We start from the raw sequence: 20,599 nt of genomic DNA, 5'->3' as shown, positions 1-20,599 counted from the left end.
GCGAACCGAGTAAGCGCGTAAAAAATGCAAGCGGCAAACGACAGGAAGGCAAAGCAACAATTCAGCCATAAAGGCAGTCATGCTAATACTGAATCCCACTCAAACAGCCGAGTGCCAACTGCAACTACTCACTCGAAGAGCCGATTGAAGCCGAGCAGCGAGTCCTTAGACGGAGTTCCTTCAGTCCGTCCTCGGCTTTCGAGCGTTTCAGTCGCGAGTTCGGATCGAAAAGGACACTGGACGAGTGCAGAGCGTTCCAAGTGGTACCAACAACAAATGCCTCAGTATTATAGCCAATGCTAGAAAGTGTTAGTGTTGTTTCGCTTGATTTCAGCCAAGTCAAAAGCCAGAAGCAGTGTTGTGTAATCCAGTGAAGATGAATACTATCTATGGCCATTAAACGGAGCATTATTTCCTGATTAAATGCTGTGCTTTCATGCGACACACTTTGCTAGTGTTGTTAGTTGACTTAACCTAATGGCCTTCATGTCGCCATCAAGTCGGAGTGACACGCCGACGGCGCTTACGCCCCTCCCACAGACATTTAATGCCAATTAAAATGTTTGCTCTTTGATGTTTCCATTGCAGAATGAATGGGGAAACCAAATGCCAGCGAGATCAAAAATAATAAAAAAAAAGAAAAATGCAAATATTAAACAGATATAAAGCCGAGAGCCCCAAATGAACCAACGTATTAAGAGCCCTAATCGTAAGCGAAAGGCGAACCAAGTTTTGTAGCATACTTTTTTGGGTTTACGTCATGTTTGTCTACGCGAACCGCCATTTGTGCTTGTGTGCTTGAGTCCGCACACAAACACGCACACCATTATGTCGCCTGTATTCGTGCCTGTGTCTGTGCCTGTGTTTGTGTTTGCATTGGTGTCTGTGGGCCAGAATGCATGCCAATCAGTATCAGAATCAGAGTCCTAAATCCTGAGTCCTGAGTCCTGAAACCTGAATCATCGACTGTCCAAACATCGTGCATTGCTTTTATCCGCCTGGGCTAATTAGCTGCAGGTAACAGGTAGCTGGTCCTTGTGCCGTTTTACGTAAGTGTTCCTCCCACATCCACATGCATTCCCCCATGAGTGTCCAATTAATTTTAAATACCACACATTTAACTAAGTGCCTTGCATTGTCTCTGTGCCGTCTACTAGCCAAACCAAAGCCATGTCTTCGTTCATAAACCAAACACATCTTTCGAATCCAGCTCATGCCCGCCACTCAAATACAATTTTCAACACTCGAGCTTAATTGAGAAATGCATGTACATCTAATGCATATTTGGAATTGCATAAAACAGCTTTCGAATTAATTTAATTTGCATATCGACCTGATAGTTTCCTTGAACACTTTCATTTTGCTTGATTTCTTCTACTTTAAGTCCAGAATGGTCCTTGAATGATTTGAGTTCAATTCCATTTGTTTTTTTAAATTGAATGCTAAGCGTAAGTGTAATTTCCTGCACCTATTTATAAGCATGAATATTTAAAATATTTCCGCCCGCACTTACCCCGATTCCCCCAAAATCTCAATTTCGATTTGGCCCTTTCCGCTTCCTGTCAATCTGCAAACGATGGCAGCGACATTAGCTCTCGACTCTAGAGAACTCTATAAATAAATGAGAATTGTGGGTAGCGCGCCATTGCGAGAGGATATGGGTGAGTATACCGCGGGAGGAAGAGCTGTTGCGATGCGATGGCATATCCATGTCCTGCATGTCCTGCTGACCCTCCACGAACGGGGGATTACTCATACGTCGTTTAATATGAAAATATAATTCGCTTTTTGTTGTGCCATGTACTCTCTTCTGTGGTCTTTCCCGCTGTGCGTGTGGCCAAGAGATATGGGTACGCGTGGTATCCCCACGTTCCCCTTCCGTCACCCGATCCTTCATTTTTCCACGCCGCAGGACACAAGGACCGCAATCAGCTAAGCAAACGCGTCAAATGCATACATTTTCCACCAGCCGTGCGACAAGCTCTTAATAGAACAAGAAAAACTGCGGCGTGGAAACAAACCGATGTGGTCAATGCCCTAAAAATGTAATTGAAAAATTGTACTTTATTTGTAAATTGCCTTCAAAGTATGGCGGTATTATCTTAAATTATGAAAAACGCCCCAATTGCAAAACAACTTTAATGACTTGCAATAAAAAATGTGCTTAGAAATTAGGATTCTAAAACAAGCCCCAAGGCAATAAAAAACAAATTGCATCTGAAAGTTCGATGATTCAAATTAAAAATACATTTTTATCCGTTCGTCTAAAAACCAGATATTCAGAAGGCTTTTCTTTAGAACAAACTTAATTAGTATCCTTTGAAGAGTATCTTGAAATGATGAGTGATGGCGCTGACAGGCGAGTTGTTCACAGTTTTGCGACGGATTCCTAGCGCTTATATGACACATGAGATGCATTTGAGTGAAATGTGCACACAGACTGATGTATGCAGTCATATGCTTTATGGCCTTTCAGGTTGCAAAATATTTACCCAGTCATGGTAATCATCTGAAAGGTATCCAATAAATGTTGCTATTCGATTGACGGAAGCCAAGCCCGTGTCACAGATGTGTTCTTCGGATGGTGATAACTTTGATTGGGAATCTCGACATTTCCACATTGAGCACTTCAACGAGCGCGGAGTGCGGAAAATTCCTATCAGGTGCAAGGACTACAATGCAATCCCCGCACGCTGGCAGTTCGATCCATTGAGAAGAACAGGCAATGTCAATCTGGCAAGGATGGTACATAACCCCACCTCCTCCCTGTTTTTCTCCTGCCTTAAAACTTTTCCATGGCAGAGGGCAAAAAAATCGAAGCGTTTGACATGTGGCCAACATGTCAGGGGAGTTCCCATTCTCCATTCTTGTGTTGTGTGTTCTTGCCTCGCGGCGTTGGCAAGGTATGGATTGAATGCAACCAGGTGGGGGCATCTAAGACATGGAGCCAGGCATTTTACAGATGCGCCACTGGCCAAAGTAGAAAAAAAAGATGATATTTCTATTCCGAGCTGTATCAATTAAATGTAAGGAACTCAACTATGATGATAGAAACTATTGATTGACCTTCAATGTCACATTCATTAATCTCCTAGAGCTTCCTTTTTAAGAAGTTTTCCACTGTGCAGTTGCAACTTGCTTAAAGAACAAGAACACTTGAGGGAATAGAGGCAGTCTTCATATGGATACCCGCATCCTCGTATGGCCATCGGCAATGCTGCATGTCTGGGGGAGTGCGAGTCCTGCATTGTGGCGCCACATCCGAGTAGTGGGCACCCAGAATGGAGAACTGGGAGCCGAAAACTGAAGACTGGCACTATTTGCTGACGGTCTCGGCCTCCTTTGTCAGCCATTGTTTGACTAGATGGCCTTGTGCTCCATTTCACACAGTCGAGTGGCACGTCACAATATTTTATAGTTATGGTGTGTTTCATTGACATAAGTTGGCTTTGTTTGGCAAAGTGTGTTGGCTGGTTTTATGTGGGGCGCGCAATAAATAAATTAGCCACAAATCACAACGTTTAAGCGTGGTATGCTAACTATAGCATAAGCATAAACAGTAATTTTATGTTGGCAACTTTTGATTTATTGCACAACGTTGTTATATGACATGAAGGCAGTAAGACAGTAACAAAGCACCAAAAACATGGCCTGTAATTGCTGTCAGCGGGTGACTTTTCGGTGGGTGGTGGCTTAGGCCATGGCCAAGTCTACAAAATATGGCCGCTCTTTCTTTCCTTCCCTCAGACTTTTTAAGGCAACTTTTTTCTACACGTTCTCAGAATGTATACGTATTAAAAATTTGGCAAGACATGCGACATTTTTAGCCCTAATTTGAGAGCACTCAGTGATGATGATAACGATTTTGAACTTTTCATTATGCAAAGTGATCAAAAGTGGCATTAATAATTCAGGCACACATAAGAAAATTAAGCAACGAGCCATGTCAAAGATAAGGACCTTAATTTGTATATACACACACGTATATATTATTTCAATTGCCATATCAAATTATGGCCACTCAGCGTCGTGGGTGTGGCCTTCTTAATGCCTTAATGGATATCAACTTGAGGTTAAAGTTCAGAATACCCTATAAATGTTTTAAAACAATTTTTTTATATTTTAGTGTCTACAAATATTACTGACAAGAAAGATCTTTGAATATTGGTGCATATTTTAGCACTTTTAGCGAACCAAATTTTCGGCAAACTCAGCTCGTTATCAACTTTATTACTGCGAAACTTCTTTAGCTGATTTTTCCATGGAATCTTGAACCCAAAAGAAAACTTTTCCGACTCTTACCCACAAACACTGAAATCGTATTTTTCTTTGTATTTTTGGGTAAATGTTTTTTCTGTTTTTTTTTTCTTGGTTGAAAATGAAAACTTACGGGCACTGCTCAATTGAAATGCGCATTTGGAAAATTGGCAAAAACAAGTGACTGAAATTCAATATTATATATGTATATATTTAATATATATTATATGGCAGAGGGAAACTTTCCATCCGCCAGCCAGTTTGAAAAATAAGCACAAACCGGTCCTGACCTGCGTGGCAATATTGGCCAACCGAGGGCTTCCAGGACTTGATAAATGGGCTGATTTGACTTTCGACTCGTAAACACTCACAAACACACGTACACTCGCGCACACACAGATACTCACACCCACTTGCAGGACAGACAAACAAACACTCGTGAAGTCGACCAGTTGGTTATCTTAAATGCTACAAGTGCTTTGGAAATTGATTGAAAATACTGCCCGCCTGCCAATGGATTTTCTCGAGTTTGTATTTCACGCTATTCGTACCATTTCCCTCGACTGCTTCGAACGTATTGAATAATGCATCCAGACCAAATAACAAATATACACGCATATACACTCAGTGCGTATACGCCCCGTTGGCGGTGGCAAATCGGCACACTTGCCTGCCCAATGGCTAAAATATTTAATTAAATTTAATTTGGCTTTCGTGCGGAATAAAGCTAATTGTTGCAAATGGTATACAGGTTAAAATTAAATTGCTTCCCACAAAGGGTAATGGCTATTTATAATGAACGGCCAAAGTCAAAGCGATTACATTACGGTGTACATCTACTCTGGGAAATTTTTAAGTGTTTATTAAATGTGTCAATAGTAAACTTTTTTAGATTCATTTAACTTCATATATAATAAGGCAATGAATAAATTAAAGCGAATTGCACATTTATTGAACGTAAAATTCCTGAAATTAAACCATTTTTATTGCATTACGCAGAGTTCCTTTGAGCATTCAATTAAACTTTTTTATACCATCGTATAATTTTATTCAAATGAATATGGGTTAATAGATGCAAAAACTCTGCACAAAAAATCCCGGCCATTCTCCCCCAGAGTGTTCAATTAAGCTTTTTTTTCATATGGACGAGTCCATCGATTTGTTCCACCTGGCAAACCGCAACTCCTGGCTATTAAATAATTAAGCCTTGACGTCAATGCAGTGCTCACGCACACTCGCACAACCAGTCCTTATAGAGGACATACAGACCCATGGGACATGCGAACATTTCGCTGATGTTTCCACTTGATTTGCTGCAAAACGGCGAACAGAAAACGAGAACCTTCGAAAACGGAATAACCCAACAGCTAAATGACACACGCAACAGAAAATGGCCCATCTTCAGGATCTGCCCCAAATGTTTGTTGGAATTTCGCAATTTTCGTAATGCACTCGGGTGCACGCAAATGTCAGGATGGGTTGTCAGGACATGACTTCGAGTTATGACTCGCGCCTCAACAAGTTCAGAAATTATGCAAATTTTATTCAGCCTAAGGAGCCGTTTAATTGTTGTCTCACCGGTAGGAGGCAAACTTTCAATTGAAACTTTGATTTGTTTTACGGCCATCGGACTTGCGAAAGTTAGAAAGGAAATTGCAGCTTGTGTACAGATCGATATTTTAGGGATTACAAGTAATTTCTCTTTACTTTAGAGCTGGCAATATGAATTTAACCCACACTGCTGCTGCCAAAACAATTTGGCTAAAGAGAACTTCCCTTGACCAAACAAAATCCAAAGTCCTGGCATTTCACTAAAACTTGTCTAGTAATCTCACATATAAATCTGCTACAATTGTTATACAAAGGGGTTTGGATGAAAAATTGTTAAATCTGCTGTAAAGAAATATAGTTTGGAATATGTAATGAAGTACGTACACATATATTTGCATGTGAGATCCACACACATGGGGCCAAACGACGATTTTTCCTTGTATCATGACGGGAAAAATATGAATATTAATGGATTTTCACTCGTTCAATAAACATGCTAAGCCATTCATATTCATGTTCGACACGTACACCCACATTTTCATATTCAAAGGCAGTTGCGATGGCAAAAATAGGGAGCAAAGTGATTCAAGTCAAACGCAATTACGATAAAGATGGCAACATGGCGTATGCGCAATTTTAACGCTGGGCTTCATAGCTTTATGATTTCATAAAGCGTGAGATTCGAGGATACCTTAAAGTTTTGATTTTAAATTGTTATGCATTATACAGTAAACTGTAGATTGCTGGCAGAAGGGGAAAGTCCTAATGGAAAGAGGAACTGAAAATGCTAAGTGGCTAACCACATACTTAGGGTACTTGCAAAAAGTGGAAAAGACGTCAAAATGTTGCCATGGGCGTTGTCGCAGGACAATTCATATTTCATAGGATTAAGGTCCTAAGTCAACTGCGAAATTGCTTGCTGCCATCGATTTTCTCTTTTCTTTTCGATGAAAATGAGGAAAACCCAAGCAGGAAAACAAAATTTCTGCTGCATCATTTACTGGCTAAAATATTTATATTCAATTTGATATTTTCGAGGGCTTGGCCTTGGACAAAAACTCGCCTGGAAACTTGCTGTTTAGTGCAGGCAAAGCAGTTGGGTACCGTCTAATCCTGTCCAGCGTTTGGCATAGAGATGACAGCTGTAATTCGGATCTGCCCATTCCACAAACCTCCAAAAAGAAAGCATTAAATAAAGTTAGATTTTACTCCTTAAAGGAATGTGGTTTAAATGCCAAATATTTGTATCCAGATTTAAAATCTTTTTTCTACATTTTTCATTGAACTAGGTCGTTGGCATCACTGGCGACTAGGTAGCAGCAACAACAAGTTGGAGGACACGCCTCTAGGGGCTGTTCTTAGCCCCGCCCACTCTTCAGAAGTTTTTTTTATGGAAGAAAGTGTGGCCGACATGATGATGCCGCTGCCAGGCTGTCTTGGCATGTCTTGACGATTGCCCCATAAATTTTTTAGATTGACCCGAATAGTAGAAGCCTTTGACATCATCGCTGGCACACGCTTTTCCTCCTTTTTTTATATATCATCCCCCTGCCCGTATTGACAAAACTATTTCCCGGCAAAAGTTGCTGGGCAGAGAAGAAAGTTGAGGATAAGGAGAAAAGTTGGCATTCGATTGGGGTGGCTCACACCTTGACCTAACCCGACCCGAACTGCCTTAAAGTGTAATGAGCTTGGAATTGTCGCCGAGTCCTGAGCTCCTTATCAGCTTAAGTTGGTCACCACTCGAAGGTTTGGGAGCACTGAACGAAATCCAGCGGAGCAAACCTTATGAATTCAATTTATGCATTTTCTCCGCTCATAAAAATGTTCTCGTTAAACAAAGTTTGGCAAACTTTACGACTTTGGCCTTGAGGTTGCAGGCACCACCAGACAGACAGACAGTGAAAAATCGCCAGGAAAATGTAATCTAGCAGGCGCCTCGAATGTTATAAATAACCGGAGGGAAACGGGGGGGAAAATGTGTCAGATTGCCGGCAGGCTGCGCCCTTGAATGCACTTACCATCCGTATCGCGCATACGCCGCGTTGGCCAAATACAATGGCAGTGAAAGTGGAGCTAAAGAGCCACGGGCAATTGGCCAAATCTCGGCGAGAAAAACTGGGCCATAGTGAGTTGGGAATTGCCGGAACTAATCCCGCCAACTGACACACTATATGTACATATATTTACATACATATATTTTGCAATAATGCAGCCTGCAATTAGTGACATTTTTCATTTGCCCCGCACTTTTCAACCTCTGCAACCGCTTGAATAAATTAAACGCAGACCATTTGTGGAACTAGACACTGTCTGTTTATGGTGCCATGCATGAAATTTCATATTAATGTGGGTGGCGGAGCATGTGTGTCCGCATTTGCGTTTTTGCTGCATGTTGGCATTTCACAAAATTAACGGCCTTTATCTAGTTTTTCTTCTGGCTGACAACCCATTAATTTGCCAGAAGAGTTGGGTTTCTGTGTCATTTGAGCCCCAACGTACACGAACAGATGTCGGCAAAACGCACACCAACTGGTAATGGCCACATATACTATATGCATGTCTGTGCGGCAAGGAATAATTTAATGACAATGCCTGGCATTAGGATATCTAAGTGCTAGGCTACCCCTATTATTATATAAATGCTTTCGGCCTGGAGTCTAATGAATTGTAATGGGTATTTTCATTATTAATCCAGGATTTCATTAAAATGGCTAAAAGGTTTTTCCCTTCTTTTTGATTATAAGGACCCTAAAGTGACAATAAGTTAATTATATTCTTAGTCGCATACATTAAGTTTCAATGCGCTAAAATTTTATCATTAAACAATCATTTCAAAAGCTCAAGATTTCATCATAAAAACTACTCCCCAGGGAATTCTTATTCAATTTTCGGCACTTTTCGCCTCGTATGCTTCCGCAAACAGATTCTGAGTTCCCCGTGGTGTGATTTATGTGCATAATTAGCCAGAAATTGCATAAGATTAGTTTTAATTAGTTGTAGCAACTTTTGGGCAAAGAACGAGGAACAGCAGACTCGGCCCGAAATGCTAAATAAATAAGTTGCCTGCAGTTCAGCCAGAAGCCAAGAAACTTCTGTGGATCTCGCCGCATCCCCATTCCCATCCCCATCCTCATCCGCTTCCGGATCCGTTGCGTGAACAGCATGGTCTACTCTCCATCCTCCGGCAAAAGTGCAAGGAGCCGCCTTGCAAAGGAAATAAACAAAAACTTTTCCACTCGACGCCCGAAAAAGCAGGCCACTATTTCTTACTCGCGGTTGTACCTCCATCGGAGGTGGCTGCACTTTATTGCAAAATTCTCCAAGAAGCGAAATTTGCTATCGAATCTTAAAAAAATGTTTAGGTTGTATGCTTTTGAAATCAATTTACTTGAATATTTTTAATTAAAAATTTAAATTCTTTTATATATTGTTCAAGTGAATACAGAGATAGGAAGTCTAATGAGAGATATTGCTAGTCCGACTAAGACAATTCATAGGAGAACAGTCCTTCGAGAAAATTCGCATCACTCCCGTTAAGGACATCCTCCTTCGCTCGGGCTCCAAATGTTCGCGCATTATTTTTCATTTGCATTGCGTCATTTGTACAATGGAGCTACTAAAGGAGGAGCACCGCCTGGCCAGGAGCCACTCTGACTGCTCGGACGGGTAATTTATGTTGACCCCTTTTGGGGAGGAGCACTTCGTCCTGCGGAGTTCCGCCAGCTGTGGCAGTTGTTGCCGTCCGTCCGCCGCAGTTGATTGCCAAGGCGACCGCAAAACGTTGCCCGGGTAACAACACTAACAATTCCGACTTAAAGCTGCCACATGTATGTGAATGTACATTCCACCTTCAATCGAGTGCTGCTTTTAATTGCTGGCATAAAAAATAAAGACGTTTCCAGTCCAATTGTTGCTTGGAAAAGCGACGCTAAAGTTGCAATTGCGGTGAGAACTTTAATGGTTTGTCTAGAAATAAAGTCTAAAATGTATAGGTGTTTACTCGAGAGTGCTTTGCGTTCCTGACATTTTTTTTTCGTTCAACGGTGTGATCATAAAATGGTTAAATATATATATCAAGAATTTTAATAAAGCCCCAACGACCTATCACTCTCTTCTTCTTTGTTGCATCTTCCGGCTTTCGAGTTTGCCAGTGTCTGTGTGTGTGTGAGTGTTTGGGTGCCTATAATGCACAGCGAACTTTAAAGCCAATAGCCGTTTTATGGAAACTTTCGACACTGGGCAAACATTTGCCAACTTTTGCAGCTCTTCTTGTTCGTCTTTCAGTCGTAAGGAGTGTAAACAGTGCCTCAGTTGCCCCGCAACTATGTATAGAGACTATAGAAACTATATCCTATATCCCGCTTTTGTAGCAAGCTTACACACAAACACACACACACAATATTGTCAGCATCCTTTCACTCGCTTCAAGTATTCAAGTATTCGCATTTGGCTGATGCACTTTTAGCCAACTTTTGTAAGGCACTCACGTACACGTTACGTTGCATGTGTGCCTCTGAAACGTGCTGGATGCCAATTGTATTGCGTAAGTGTGCATCATTGGGGACAATACACTGAGGGAAAGTAGGGCCAATAGTGGGAATTTCCGCACATCAGGAACAATTCGAGAATCCTTTCTCTTTGTAATGAAATTTATGAATATGAGTTATTTTCAACTAGAGAAATCTTAAATTATTTTACCATTTGCTCGAAAATTCTTTCAATGCTTCGCCAGTTTTCAGTCGAAAGACTTTTGAAAGGAAGTGCTGAACCGACTGACAAGTGGCCCACTCATGGCGTAATCAAATTATTCTCGTGCCCGAGCTGCCAAACTGAACCGATTCCAGGGCTTACGGCTCACCGGGGTCACCATGCGTGTTAATTAATTCCAGATGCTCCTGCCACGACTCTGACCTACTGACCAAACCGACATCAGCAGGCACGTGTGTGTCTGCCGATCAATTATGCTAACGTCGGTAGTCTCGCAGCCCATCACCCTCATTTCATTTGCATTAAAAATTAAAGAAACTAGTGCAAATGTGAGCTGGAGGCAGGCAGCAGCACGTGCCTGGCGACTAAAATCAGGCAAGGTGATCTGGGATCAAACCAACGACGTGAAAGTGACTTCTGACTTACTTAAAAATGATTTGGCTCTCACACGTTTAAAACGAACCTAAGGAATTTGTCTAAATATTTGATTTATCATTCGTATGGAATAGGAAAGCATTTTTGAAATACACAAATATTTCTCATATTAAAATATTAATCTTAATACTTAATACTAAGTGAAATCACTTAAATGCTGCAAACGTGTGCACATAAGTGCTATTAAGGCCATGTTTAATGAAGTTTAATTAGATTCCAAAAGCAATATGCACAAAGCAAACTTGGCCAAAACGACACAAAGCAAACGAAAATGTTGAATTAAAATTAAAATTCCAGTCGGCCACAAAGCAAAGACAATCCCACTTGCTGACCACAAAGGAGTACCATGCCAAATGTGGCCAGTTGGGAAAATGGGTGGAAATGCGGTCGGTCCTGGGCCGCATAAACATCCGCATATGACTGGCGGTGTTAGCCCGCATCTAACCTCTGGCGCACCCGCTGCACTTTGGTAAGTGGCCAGGCGCAAGGAACAAATTGAATTTGCCACGGGGCGGATACGTAATGTGGGTGGCGAGGCAGGGGCGCTGACCAGCAGTCGGGCCACCGGATATCCGCTGGGCGCCATGGCCACCTCATGTAATATGCAACAGCCATTCAGCCCAAACCTCTGGACTCTTCCGCCGTACTGTTCTTCCGTTCGCCGGTTATGCGGCCGGATTCAGGTCGCACCGCACACAATTGAATCCTTGGCCATTTCAAACAGCGCCAAATTCAAATTCAGCTGAATATTTGGCACCAGCAGTGGTGGCGACTATGAAGTCTGATTAGATTACGCCAAGGGGGAATTTTAAATGCAATTTGGGTTTATTAGGTGCAAACTCGTTGTTTTTACGCTGAAAAGGCAAGCAATTCGAAATTAAATTAAAATATAATTTCATTTGTTCTTCGTGTTTTTCTAAAGAAAGCTACTGTGCAACTAACAACTAAACCTCATAACCACGTCCATCCTAATTATTTTGTTCACTTAAAGAAGCTATATGATATCTATATTCTACACTGTATAACAATGTTGTTTTAGAAATAATCTGCACCTAAGATGCTCTTGCACTTTAGATACTTGTATTACTGTTTGTAATCATTGCAATAGATTGCACTTTTCGTAGAAGAATTCTTACTGTCCCGTCTTAGTTCTCGACTCTCTATTCTTCAAACTCATGTTGTACATTTGTTTTCTTCTACTTTCTTTCTTTTTATAGCTTCAAGCTAAGCAAAAACGTAGTAAATGAACAAACGAAAAAAAAAATAGCATCAAAAATCAAAAGTCCAAATCAAAACAAGACAAACATAAATGTAAATTGGTATGCAAATAAACTTAACCATAATTGCCGATGCAACAACAACAACAACAACAACAGATCAAACAAATACAACAGCAACAATAAAAACTACAATAACAACAACAACAGCAACAACAAGAACAGAGTTACTGCAACAAGAAAAGCAACAACAACCGCTGCTAGTAGATATATAAAAAAAAAACCGTACAACATTTATGTAAAACTTACATACATTTTTTGTCGAGGCACCCCAGCAAAGTAATATTTTGCAACGTAGACTCTTAGGCGTCGCACACAAAAACAACCCAAGAACACAACAGCAACATCTGCAACATCAGCAACCAGAGCAAAATACAACATCCATCCGAAATCGCAAACATCCAACAATCCACCATCGCCACCACCACGAACCACATGAGCCTGAACAAGATCAAGAAGCGGGACGCGAGCGACTTATGACTGATGCGCTCCAAGGGCAACGTCGGCGTCGGCGTTGGGGTCAACGTCGGCGTCGCCGTTGGCAGCGGCAGCCGGTACAAGGTGACGGCCCGCTGTGTGCCCGAAGTGAGCATCACGTCGCCGACGACAGCAACCGGCTCCATCCAGCCCAAGCACTTTGCCCTGCTCCGCAGTCGCTCGCAACCTTCGCCGCCGACGTCTAACATCCTTTTCTCCACGCCAGGCGGGGCCACTCTGGTCGAAGAGGAGGATTTCAGCTTGGCCAGCGGCAGTGGTACAGCGGTTAAGAACGTGCTTCAGCGCCAGCTGGCAACCACCGTTCAGCAGGAGGATCCGGATCTGGAGCATTCCGCGCAGGAGCAGCACACTAAGTTGTCCGAGCCGGCGGAACCGCCCAATGAGCTAACGCCGTTGGTGGAGGAGCCCGGCTCTATAGCGCCAACCACATCGACCCAGCGTTATAGCCACAACTCCAAGACCACTCGCTCCTGGCCAGTCATCTACCGGAATCCACATCACTGCGACTACGAGGCCTTGTACGTGCAACAGCAGCAGCAACAGCAGAGCTTCAAGCAAAACTGCTACTCGAATCAGTTTAAGCAGTCCATCGTCTACTCCAGCAGCAATGAGGAGTTGCCCGGCGGCGAGCCGGTAGCCTCGAGTTCCGTCGATAACCGCCAGACGACGTGCTACTACTTTGCACCCAGCCGGCACAACAGCATTTATGAGCACCCCTCCTCGGTGGTTGGAGGATCCCTGCAGTTTGATAATCCAACGACCACAGCAGCAGCGGCGGCGGCAGTCGAGAGTCTAAGGCGGAGCAACAGCATCCTGTTGCGACAGAACAGCTGCGCCAAGGTCATTCAGCGTCGGGGCAGCGGTAGTGGTTCACCCAACTCACTGGGCTCCCAGATGGAGGGTCTGGGAATGGGCATGGGCGGTAGGGGAGGCGGCAGCACCTGTTGCTCCAGCTGCTGCATGGGCCCGCCGCCGGTGCTCTTCCTGTTCGTCACTCTGCTGATGACTACAAGCGCCACAGCCATGCTGTGCGCTGCCATCATGACTGATCACTGGGAGCACGTTACATGGGACCGCAACAGCCTTGATCGCTACTCCAATCGATCGGGACTGCATCTGGAGTGGCTTCTCGACGACCAGGTGGCTATGCTCAAGCCGGACAAGAGGGGTGAGCCAAATATCTATATTAAATAATTATATACCGATTGAATATTGAACCCCGCGGTGCGTTTCTCCTCTCGCAGCCGATCATCGCTTTCGGCGCGACTCTGTTTTCCTGGTGCCCATGCACGGCGGCATCTGGACACTGTGCATTGATCTGCCCATTCAGCAGCTGCAGGAACTGCGGCGCAACCCCAAGTTCCCACGCGGTGCTCCTCCGTGTGTAAACTACCTGGCCGGCTCAATGGAAAACGCACGAGGCGAGGAGCAGCGCAACGACTGGCAGCACAGTGAGTCACAGGTCACTCTGCAGCCGCATCTGAGTACGTATTCAGGGGCAGCCGGTTTGTTAATCCCAGTCCCAGATCCACATCCGCTCTACTAACTTTCTGGGGGAAATCTCCCGTATTTATTGTGTACACTTTTTGCCTTCCTACTTAGTTTTTCTTTTAATACAAAACATTATTTTATGTACGCACTTAGCACTAATTGTGATTGTAAACTTACAGACTTACAGAGAATTTTGGTAGAAAACAGCAAACAAGTAGCATAAATATGTAGGTTCGAGGTATAGGACAGTTGAATGGTGTTTAATGCGTGTGGGTTGGTTTAAGTAGCCGATGAGTGTGGTGTATTTTAAGGGCTTGGTTGTGAGTGGGTGCTGGTGTGCCACTGGGCAACTGGAATGATTCCCCTAGACGGCGGCACGCTTGGCCGGCGAGCACAGGGCCTCAGCCTCCGAGCTGGGATCCTCCGGCTTCTTGCGCTTGATCAAATGTGTGATGTCTGTGGGCTTGGCCGAACTGCTGCTAATGGTCGATGAGGAGGCCGCCGCAGCACCTTTGGAGGAGGACGACGAAGAGCTGGCGGCTCCATTGGCTGACGACGACGACGAGGAGGAGGCAGCAGCTGCATCACCACTGCTCATTGGCTTGATGTAGCTATCCAGGGCAGCTCGCACTTCAGCAATGGTCTAAGAGAATAACCGATTTTTTATAGATAATCTAAAAATTAAGTTGACCAATATTTATTTACCTGGGCCTGCATCTCTTCGATTTCCTGGATCTTGGCCAAAATCTCCTGCTTAGTTTCCTCCAAATCCAACATATTGTTTCTGTCGCGCTCGCTAGGTTCGTCCTTGCCCTTAATCTCGGCGATTTCCTCCTCGATCAACACGCTTGATTGACGCAGTGCTGTCGCTCCTTCCTTGTTGAGTTGCTGCATCAAATAGGTCAGCCCGATCTTGTAATGCAACTCGGCCAAAGCACGTCGGTTTCTTGTGGGCAGCTCTCCGTGGATCTTCAGTGCTTTCTCTAAAATGTAAGATGTACATTAGTTACAGTACCGATTACACAATATGTATTTGTGAACTCACCATAATCTTCGCGTGCCGCCTCTAGTATTCCATTCTCAAACTCAATGTTAGCCAGCTCAGTCTGAACCTCAGCCAAGTAGGGGAGTCCACTGAGCCCTTGGCGCGAGAAGATCTGAGCAGCCGCCTCTAGAATTTCCCAGGCCAACTGCAAACTTCCGCTAACTCCTTCCTCTTCTTCGGGTTCTTCCTCTACAGCAGGTGCTGCACCATTGGAACAACTAGCTGTGACCTCACCATTCGATGTGCTCGGTCGCTCGTCATCGTTGACGGCAGCTCCGCCACCGCCATTGCTGCTGCTGACCTCATCCACGCCGGTCGGTACCTTCTTAGAGGGCTTTTCATCACTTTGAGCTTGCTCGGCTTCCCCGGTAGAGTCTGCCTCATCGGACCCTTCCTTGATGGTGTCCAGTTCCTTGCCGTTAGAGCTGCTTGCACCATTTGCTGCCTCCTTGGTGTCTTTCTTTTCCTCCTTCTTAGCCGCTCCATCTTCGGCACTTTCTTCCTCGTCGTCGTCCACATCCTCGTCATCATCATCGGCAGCCTCGTCAGGCACATCAATCACTTTGTTCTCGTCCAAGGCCATTGCAATTAATGCCTTTGCATAGCTGCATTGAAAGTAAAGGATTAGGGAGGGTTTCATACAAAACTTATGCAAAGCAACATATTTCTACAATTTATAAAATTAGGGGTCTTTTAGTGCCCATGCTGCATCATACTCACAGCAATAGGGGCTGACCCAGCTCATCGGCCAGTTCCCCGTAGACTTCCTCGTACAGTTGGCACACCTGGCTCAGCTCGTCAGCTGCCTCGTCGTAGCTCTTGACCAGGAAGTTGCGCGATCCCTGGCTGAACAGCTCCTTGCCTTTAAGTATTTTCTCTGCCCGTTCCTGCTCTGCCTTTCCGCTTCCCTCGGTGGACACAGCCGGAGCATTGTCCGGAGTTGTATCAGCAGCAACGGGCTCCACAGCCACTGTCTTGCTTGGGGATGATACATCGGCAGTTGCCGTTGTGACGATTGCTTCGGCTTCAGCAGACATTTTGAGTTGTTAAATAAATAGCTGAAAAAAATTGTATTGAAAATAACGATTAATTAAGTAATGAAAACAGTTTATAGCCTAGGGTCTGTCTGTAGTCTGTTGTGTTTACAAGCTTTAATTAATTTTATCTTCACCATCCTAAATGCTTTAAGTTTATGTATTATCCCCTCATTCCACACTCCAATATTCCTCGTAGGTTGAGCCCTAGACGTCACTTTCGATGTATGTAGAAGACCACAAATATTAATTTTGTTTTCCACAAATTCATGTAAATTCTATTAATACGCACCAGCACGAGCTTTGAGCACCCAGCCGCCACCTGATTCACCCAGATTCATTTCACTTGGCTTAAAATTTTAGCTTCAAGCCAGCGCACATTTCACAAGTCATTACCGCAAATCCCATTTGCAGCAGCTCAAAGATGTGGGTTCCAACCAATCCCCGGAGCACATCAGATGGAAAAACAATAGCAAAAGCCAGGGACCAACAATGGCCGGGAACGGGAACATGGACAGGAACAATGAGTGTCCTTGTAGCGTCTATATAAAGTAATTACCACAGCAACTAACCGAGCTTGCATCCGTTTTTCTATATTGTCAATACTGGTCGGTCTTTCGCTCCCCGAAGATGAAACATGTCCGTGTCGAGAGATCCTTGCCGATGGTTGTTTAGCTAAAGGCGGGGGTCCGGGGGGGCTTCCAATATGGGTCAACGTGTGGCTTGGTTGCCTTATCCCCTCCCGCCTGCGTTCTTCAAATCGCAATTGCCACTTTGGAACTTTTTGCTGTAGTTGTGTTGGTGTTCCTGTGCAACCAAACATATCCACCCACATGCGATTTGATTGCCATGGTGCTATTGGGTAATTGGTTTTACAGTTGCCCAGATTGTGAGCGGAAATTGGAGTACTGAGCTGGGCCACAATGAATTTGCAAATGCAATTAGGTTTGACAAATTCATGAAAATCTTGTTTTTCCAGAGAAAACAACTTAAATCTTGTCAATGCAAGATGCATTTGTAGCACTAGTTGTAATCCTTATCCTCTGCTAATACATTTTCACAATGCTATGCTCTCGCTTATCATCCCTACACTCTGTAAGAAGTCCAAGTTTCCAAGATATTCGAACATTTAAAAACTTTTTCTAATGAAATGGTAATCTGCGATAGGAATGCAAAACCTCTCCATATCCTGCTCATTGGTCTGCCTCATCATTCTGGGTAGTGCCGCCCTTGTGGGCGCCTTTGGCGTCTGCCAGCGCCAAATCAGCGCCATTTTAATCACAGGAGTGATGTATTTACTGGCGGGTAAGTGTGATTAAACTGAACTACTACTTTAGACTCTTAACCAATGAACAACTTACTACCCAACAGCGCTCTTTGCCCTCTTCACGCTCATGATCATTCACTTCAAGCGGCAGCAGGGACGTCCCATGCTGGACAGCGACTACGATGGCACGGTGGATGGAATAGTGGCGCGACCAGGAGGCGTGGCCATAATGGCCAAGCCGCTGCTGGGAGCACGCATCTTCCTCACCTCGTGGAGCCTCGACTTGGGATGGGGCGGTGTGGTGCTCTGCGCCATCACCTCGGTACTGTGGATCCTGCTCTCCAAAATCATGCGGTACAACCCCTTCTCGGCGCTCATGATTTAGCTAAACGCCTTGCCGCTCGGCGTCTACGGAGCCAGCTACGGGAGTCTGGGCAGCTGTGAGAGCTACGGCAGCTACGGGAGCACCCACACCCACAGCGGCACCAGTAGTGGCGGCAGCTCCAGTTTCCTCCTGGCGGCGGTCTCGTCGACGCGGCAAGCAGAGCATCGAGGCAAAGGAAAATACATTCTTTAGGCGATGCCCTGCCCCGATCTCACTGTTCAAAGAACCGGATATTGACCCTTACCCAACTTATTTGGGATAGAGGCTTTCGAGGGTTTTACAAATACAGTACTTGTACAACTTTTGGCTAAATTCGCCTTAGGTTCATTTTTGCTATATTATAATACTTTGGCAAATCAATACCAAGACCATAAGTTAACCTCTTCGGAAGTGCACCTACTCATTCCTATGTAAACCCCAGATTGGTTAGCTATGTATGTTGGAAATGTACCAAACTAAAAACTCAATTGCCTTGTTCTTTATATATACACACACAACTTTTACAACTTAATCTTATACTTATTCTTATTATACGGTGTACTTAACTTAACCCAATTGTAAATTCAATTTACACTCTCTATTTACAAGTAAATAGATTTGGCTCTAATTCTACACGCCCCTAAACACCCCACTAATCCTTGCTAAAATGTGAGACATTTATTTACACGAGGCGAGCGAAATGGGCATGGGAATTCGAATTCCAGGTGACGCTTTGGCTTTAAAGTGCTTTCTAGTAACAGTTCGTCTGCATAGCTTTAACACAACCGAAAAAAAGTTAATTGGGTGCGGCAGTTGCTTAAATTAGAAAAACTGACTGGGAAGGGAAAATCAGGTAGAATTTAAAATAGTGCTTGCGATATTCATAAAACAGTTCGCTTGGTCCGTATGAAATCAAGAGACGCCTCAACCAAAGCTTAGCTATGCCGATCCATTGCCCTTCATACGGTTGGTTTTGTAGAATTCTAGGGCTTGTCATGAAACTTGGCGAGTACTTATAGTGCTCCGGGGGAACTGTTGTACGCGAAGCATAAAGTAATGAGATCATTTAGTGCTTTAGGACAAATGGTTTACAAAACGAATTGTACTTGTATAGAAGCCACCACAAACCAAACAAAATGCTAAAAGTATAAAAATATATTTTTATGCATAAACGCTTTGCCTTAAAACAACAAAACAAACAAGAACAACATATTTAAATACAGAAAGATAATTTCTTTTAAAAAGTTTACAAGATGTGTTTCTATCTTTCAATAGGGATTCGGTAAGTATGTTAAGTAAGAATAAGTACGAATACTAAGTAAATTACATACTTCAAGTTCTAAGTATACCACGTTTTATTTACATTAAATTGAAACGTCCTTTGTTTATGAACCAATGTGGTCTATAAATAACCGACACACATTTATGAAATTCCATTTAGCAGTCAATTCTGTAAAAATTGTATTGCGAATTTCTGTCGGCCGGTAAGGTTCATTAACATTTGCGGAGCTGCTGTGGAAACAAATTAAGCAAACATGCAAATGAACTCGCAAAAAAATTGGCAAGAAAACTTGACATTTCGCGAGCTTTTGCGCGAGAAACGGAGACACCACGTAAAAGAGAACGATGCAGGACAATTAGCAGAGATAGGAAAAACAGCTGGCAAAAGGAAAATTCAGGGGAAAACACAACATGTGTGTGTTTTCTTTTCGCGCGCTCAAAGCAATTACAAAATTCACACACTGCGCGGCGGCCCAGCAACAAATTGAGATTACAAAACAACGTAAAAAGGTTCATTCACCTGTGTGCGTTGTGTCTGTTTCGCGCTTTTACGTGTTTATGTGTGAGACAAAGTCGTGGAAACAGAAAATATACTAAGTAAATATATATTCGAAGGAGTAGTTTATAATGAACAAGTTTGCAAAAGAAAATGCTATTCATTTAGTAACTTAGCAATGAATGTTTGTTCTACTTTTAATTGCACTTAATATCCTTTAGGGCAAGTTCTAAGGTAAATTATTTAACCGCATTTATTTTACATAAATAAATATTTGTATAATGGTAGAGTGGTGTTTGAGCTTTTAATATCGTGATCAAAGCGAGTGTCGCATAAACCCTTTGCAAAAAATAAGTGCGAGTGTATGCGGATTACCCGCCATTCGCCCGCGCCAGCAACCACAAACACACACAGACAACACATACACCTACACTAACACCGGTAAAGCGCAATTGGCCATTTAGTTTCGCGCAAATAACAACGGCACGTTTCGCATATTTATAGCGAAACAGACATTGCGACAATTAATTAATGTTTAGCACAAACAACGTTGTAACAACAGCAACAACACACAAACAACGGGCCAAAACGAAATTCGCAAATTCGCGTGTCGCTGTTTTGGGTGCGTTAGTGTGCGTGAGTGCCTGCATCGGCATTTAACTGTAATAATTTATCTTAAACTTACTTGATCCTCAATTATTTCTATTGCTTTCAAAGCAATGGACAGTAAAACCAATAAATATTCGGTGAATACAACACTATAATCAATGTTAGACCATGCAAATTTCAATATTCGCCTATAAAAAATACAGATCCCGCGAAATGCTGAAAAATAGCGACAATGTGAACGAACTGGTGGCGCTTTAAAAAGCCGTCTGCAACAATTAAAATAC

At 43.4% G+C, this 20,599-nt stretch overlaps 3 protein-coding genes and 1 non-coding gene across 9 annotated transcripts; 2 read left to right on the top strand and 2 right to left on the bottom strand.

The window, feature by feature from the left end:
• The first annotated feature begins 182 nt into the window (after positions 1-182).
• CG11768 (uncharacterized protein) lies at positions 183-19,177 on the top strand. 3 transcript variants are annotated; one of them, NM_001260065.2, is made up of 5 exons: positions 192-263; positions 589-1,049; positions 12,171-13,896; positions 13,973-17,603; positions 17,670-19,177. In NM_001260065.2, the coding sequence occupies exons 3-4, from the start codon at positions 12,714-12,716 to the stop codon at positions 14,272-14,274; spliced, it is 1,485 nt and encodes a 494-aa protein (NP_001246994.1). In that variant the 5' UTR covers positions 192-263; positions 589-1,049; positions 12,171-12,713; the 3' UTR covers positions 14,275-17,603; positions 17,670-19,177. The 3 variants fall into 3 exon arrangements, with proteins under 3 accessions (NP_001189194.1, NP_001246994.1, NP_649829.1); NM_001202265.1 differs by lacking the exon at positions 17,670-19,177 and having other exon boundaries at positions 183-308; positions 13,973-14,345; NM_141572.2 differs by lacking the exon at positions 17,670-19,177 and having other exon boundaries at positions 13,973-14,345.
• On the top strand, positions 192-19,177 carry CG34135 (uncharacterized protein). Of its 3 annotated transcripts, NM_001043223.3 has the most exons (5): positions 192-263; positions 589-1,049; positions 12,171-13,896; positions 13,973-17,603; positions 17,670-19,177. In NM_001043223.3, exons 4-5 carry the CDS (start codon positions 17,468-17,470, stop codon positions 17,948-17,950), a joined length of 417 nt encoding a protein of 138 aa, NP_001036688.2. In that variant the 5' UTR covers positions 192-263; positions 589-1,049; positions 12,171-13,896; positions 13,973-17,467; the 3' UTR covers positions 17,951-19,177. The 3 variants fall into 2 exon arrangements, with proteins under 3 accessions (NP_001036688.2, NP_001036689.1, NP_001262385.1); NM_001043224.2 differs by lacking the exons at positions 192-263; positions 589-1,049; positions 12,171-13,896 and having other exon boundaries at positions 15,642-17,603.
• Positions 12,467-14,319, bottom strand: asRNA:CR44228 (antisense RNA:CR44228). The gene has a single exon (NR_073990.1).
• On the bottom strand, positions 14,279-20,585 carry Nasp (Nuclear autoantigenic sperm protein). Of its 2 annotated transcripts, none has more exons than NM_001260064.2 (5): positions 20,138-20,585; positions 15,985-16,322; positions 15,265-15,869; positions 14,925-15,202; positions 14,279-14,862 (listed from the first exon to the last, which is right to left on the bottom strand). In NM_001260064.2, the coding sequence occupies exons 2-5, from the start codon at positions 16,299-16,301 to the stop codon at positions 14,584-14,586; spliced, it is 1,479 nt and encodes a 492-aa protein (NP_001246993.1). In that variant the 5' UTR covers positions 16,302-16,322; positions 20,138-20,585; the 3' UTR covers positions 14,279-14,583. The 2 variants fall into 2 exon arrangements, with proteins under 2 accessions (NP_001246993.1, NP_649828.1); NM_141571.5 differs by having other exon boundaries at positions 20,392-20,585.
• Positions 20,586-20,599: the final 14 nt, after the last annotated feature.

This window comes from Drosophila melanogaster, chromosome 3R (assembly GCF_000001215.4).
Source record: "Drosophila melanogaster chromosome 3R".
In the NCBI taxonomy this organism is placed as follows: domain Eukaryota; kingdom Metazoa; phylum Arthropoda; class Insecta; order Diptera; family Drosophilidae; genus Drosophila; species Drosophila melanogaster.
This window is presented reverse-complemented; position numbering and strand designations above follow the sequence as displayed.

Coding starts and splice junctions, on each gene's coding strand:
- Nasp (NM_001260064.2), bottom strand. CDS start 16,301: ATGTCTGCTGAAGCCGAAGCAATCGTCACAACGGCAACTGCCGATGTA. Junction 15,870..15,984: donor CTGGGTCAGCCCCTATTGCT/GTGAGTATGATG, acceptor CTTTCAATGCAG/CTATGCAAAGGCATTAATTG. Junction 14,863..14,924: donor TCGAAGAGATGCAGGCCCAG/GTAAATAAATAT, acceptor TTATTCTCTTAG/ACCATTGCTGAAGTGCGAGC.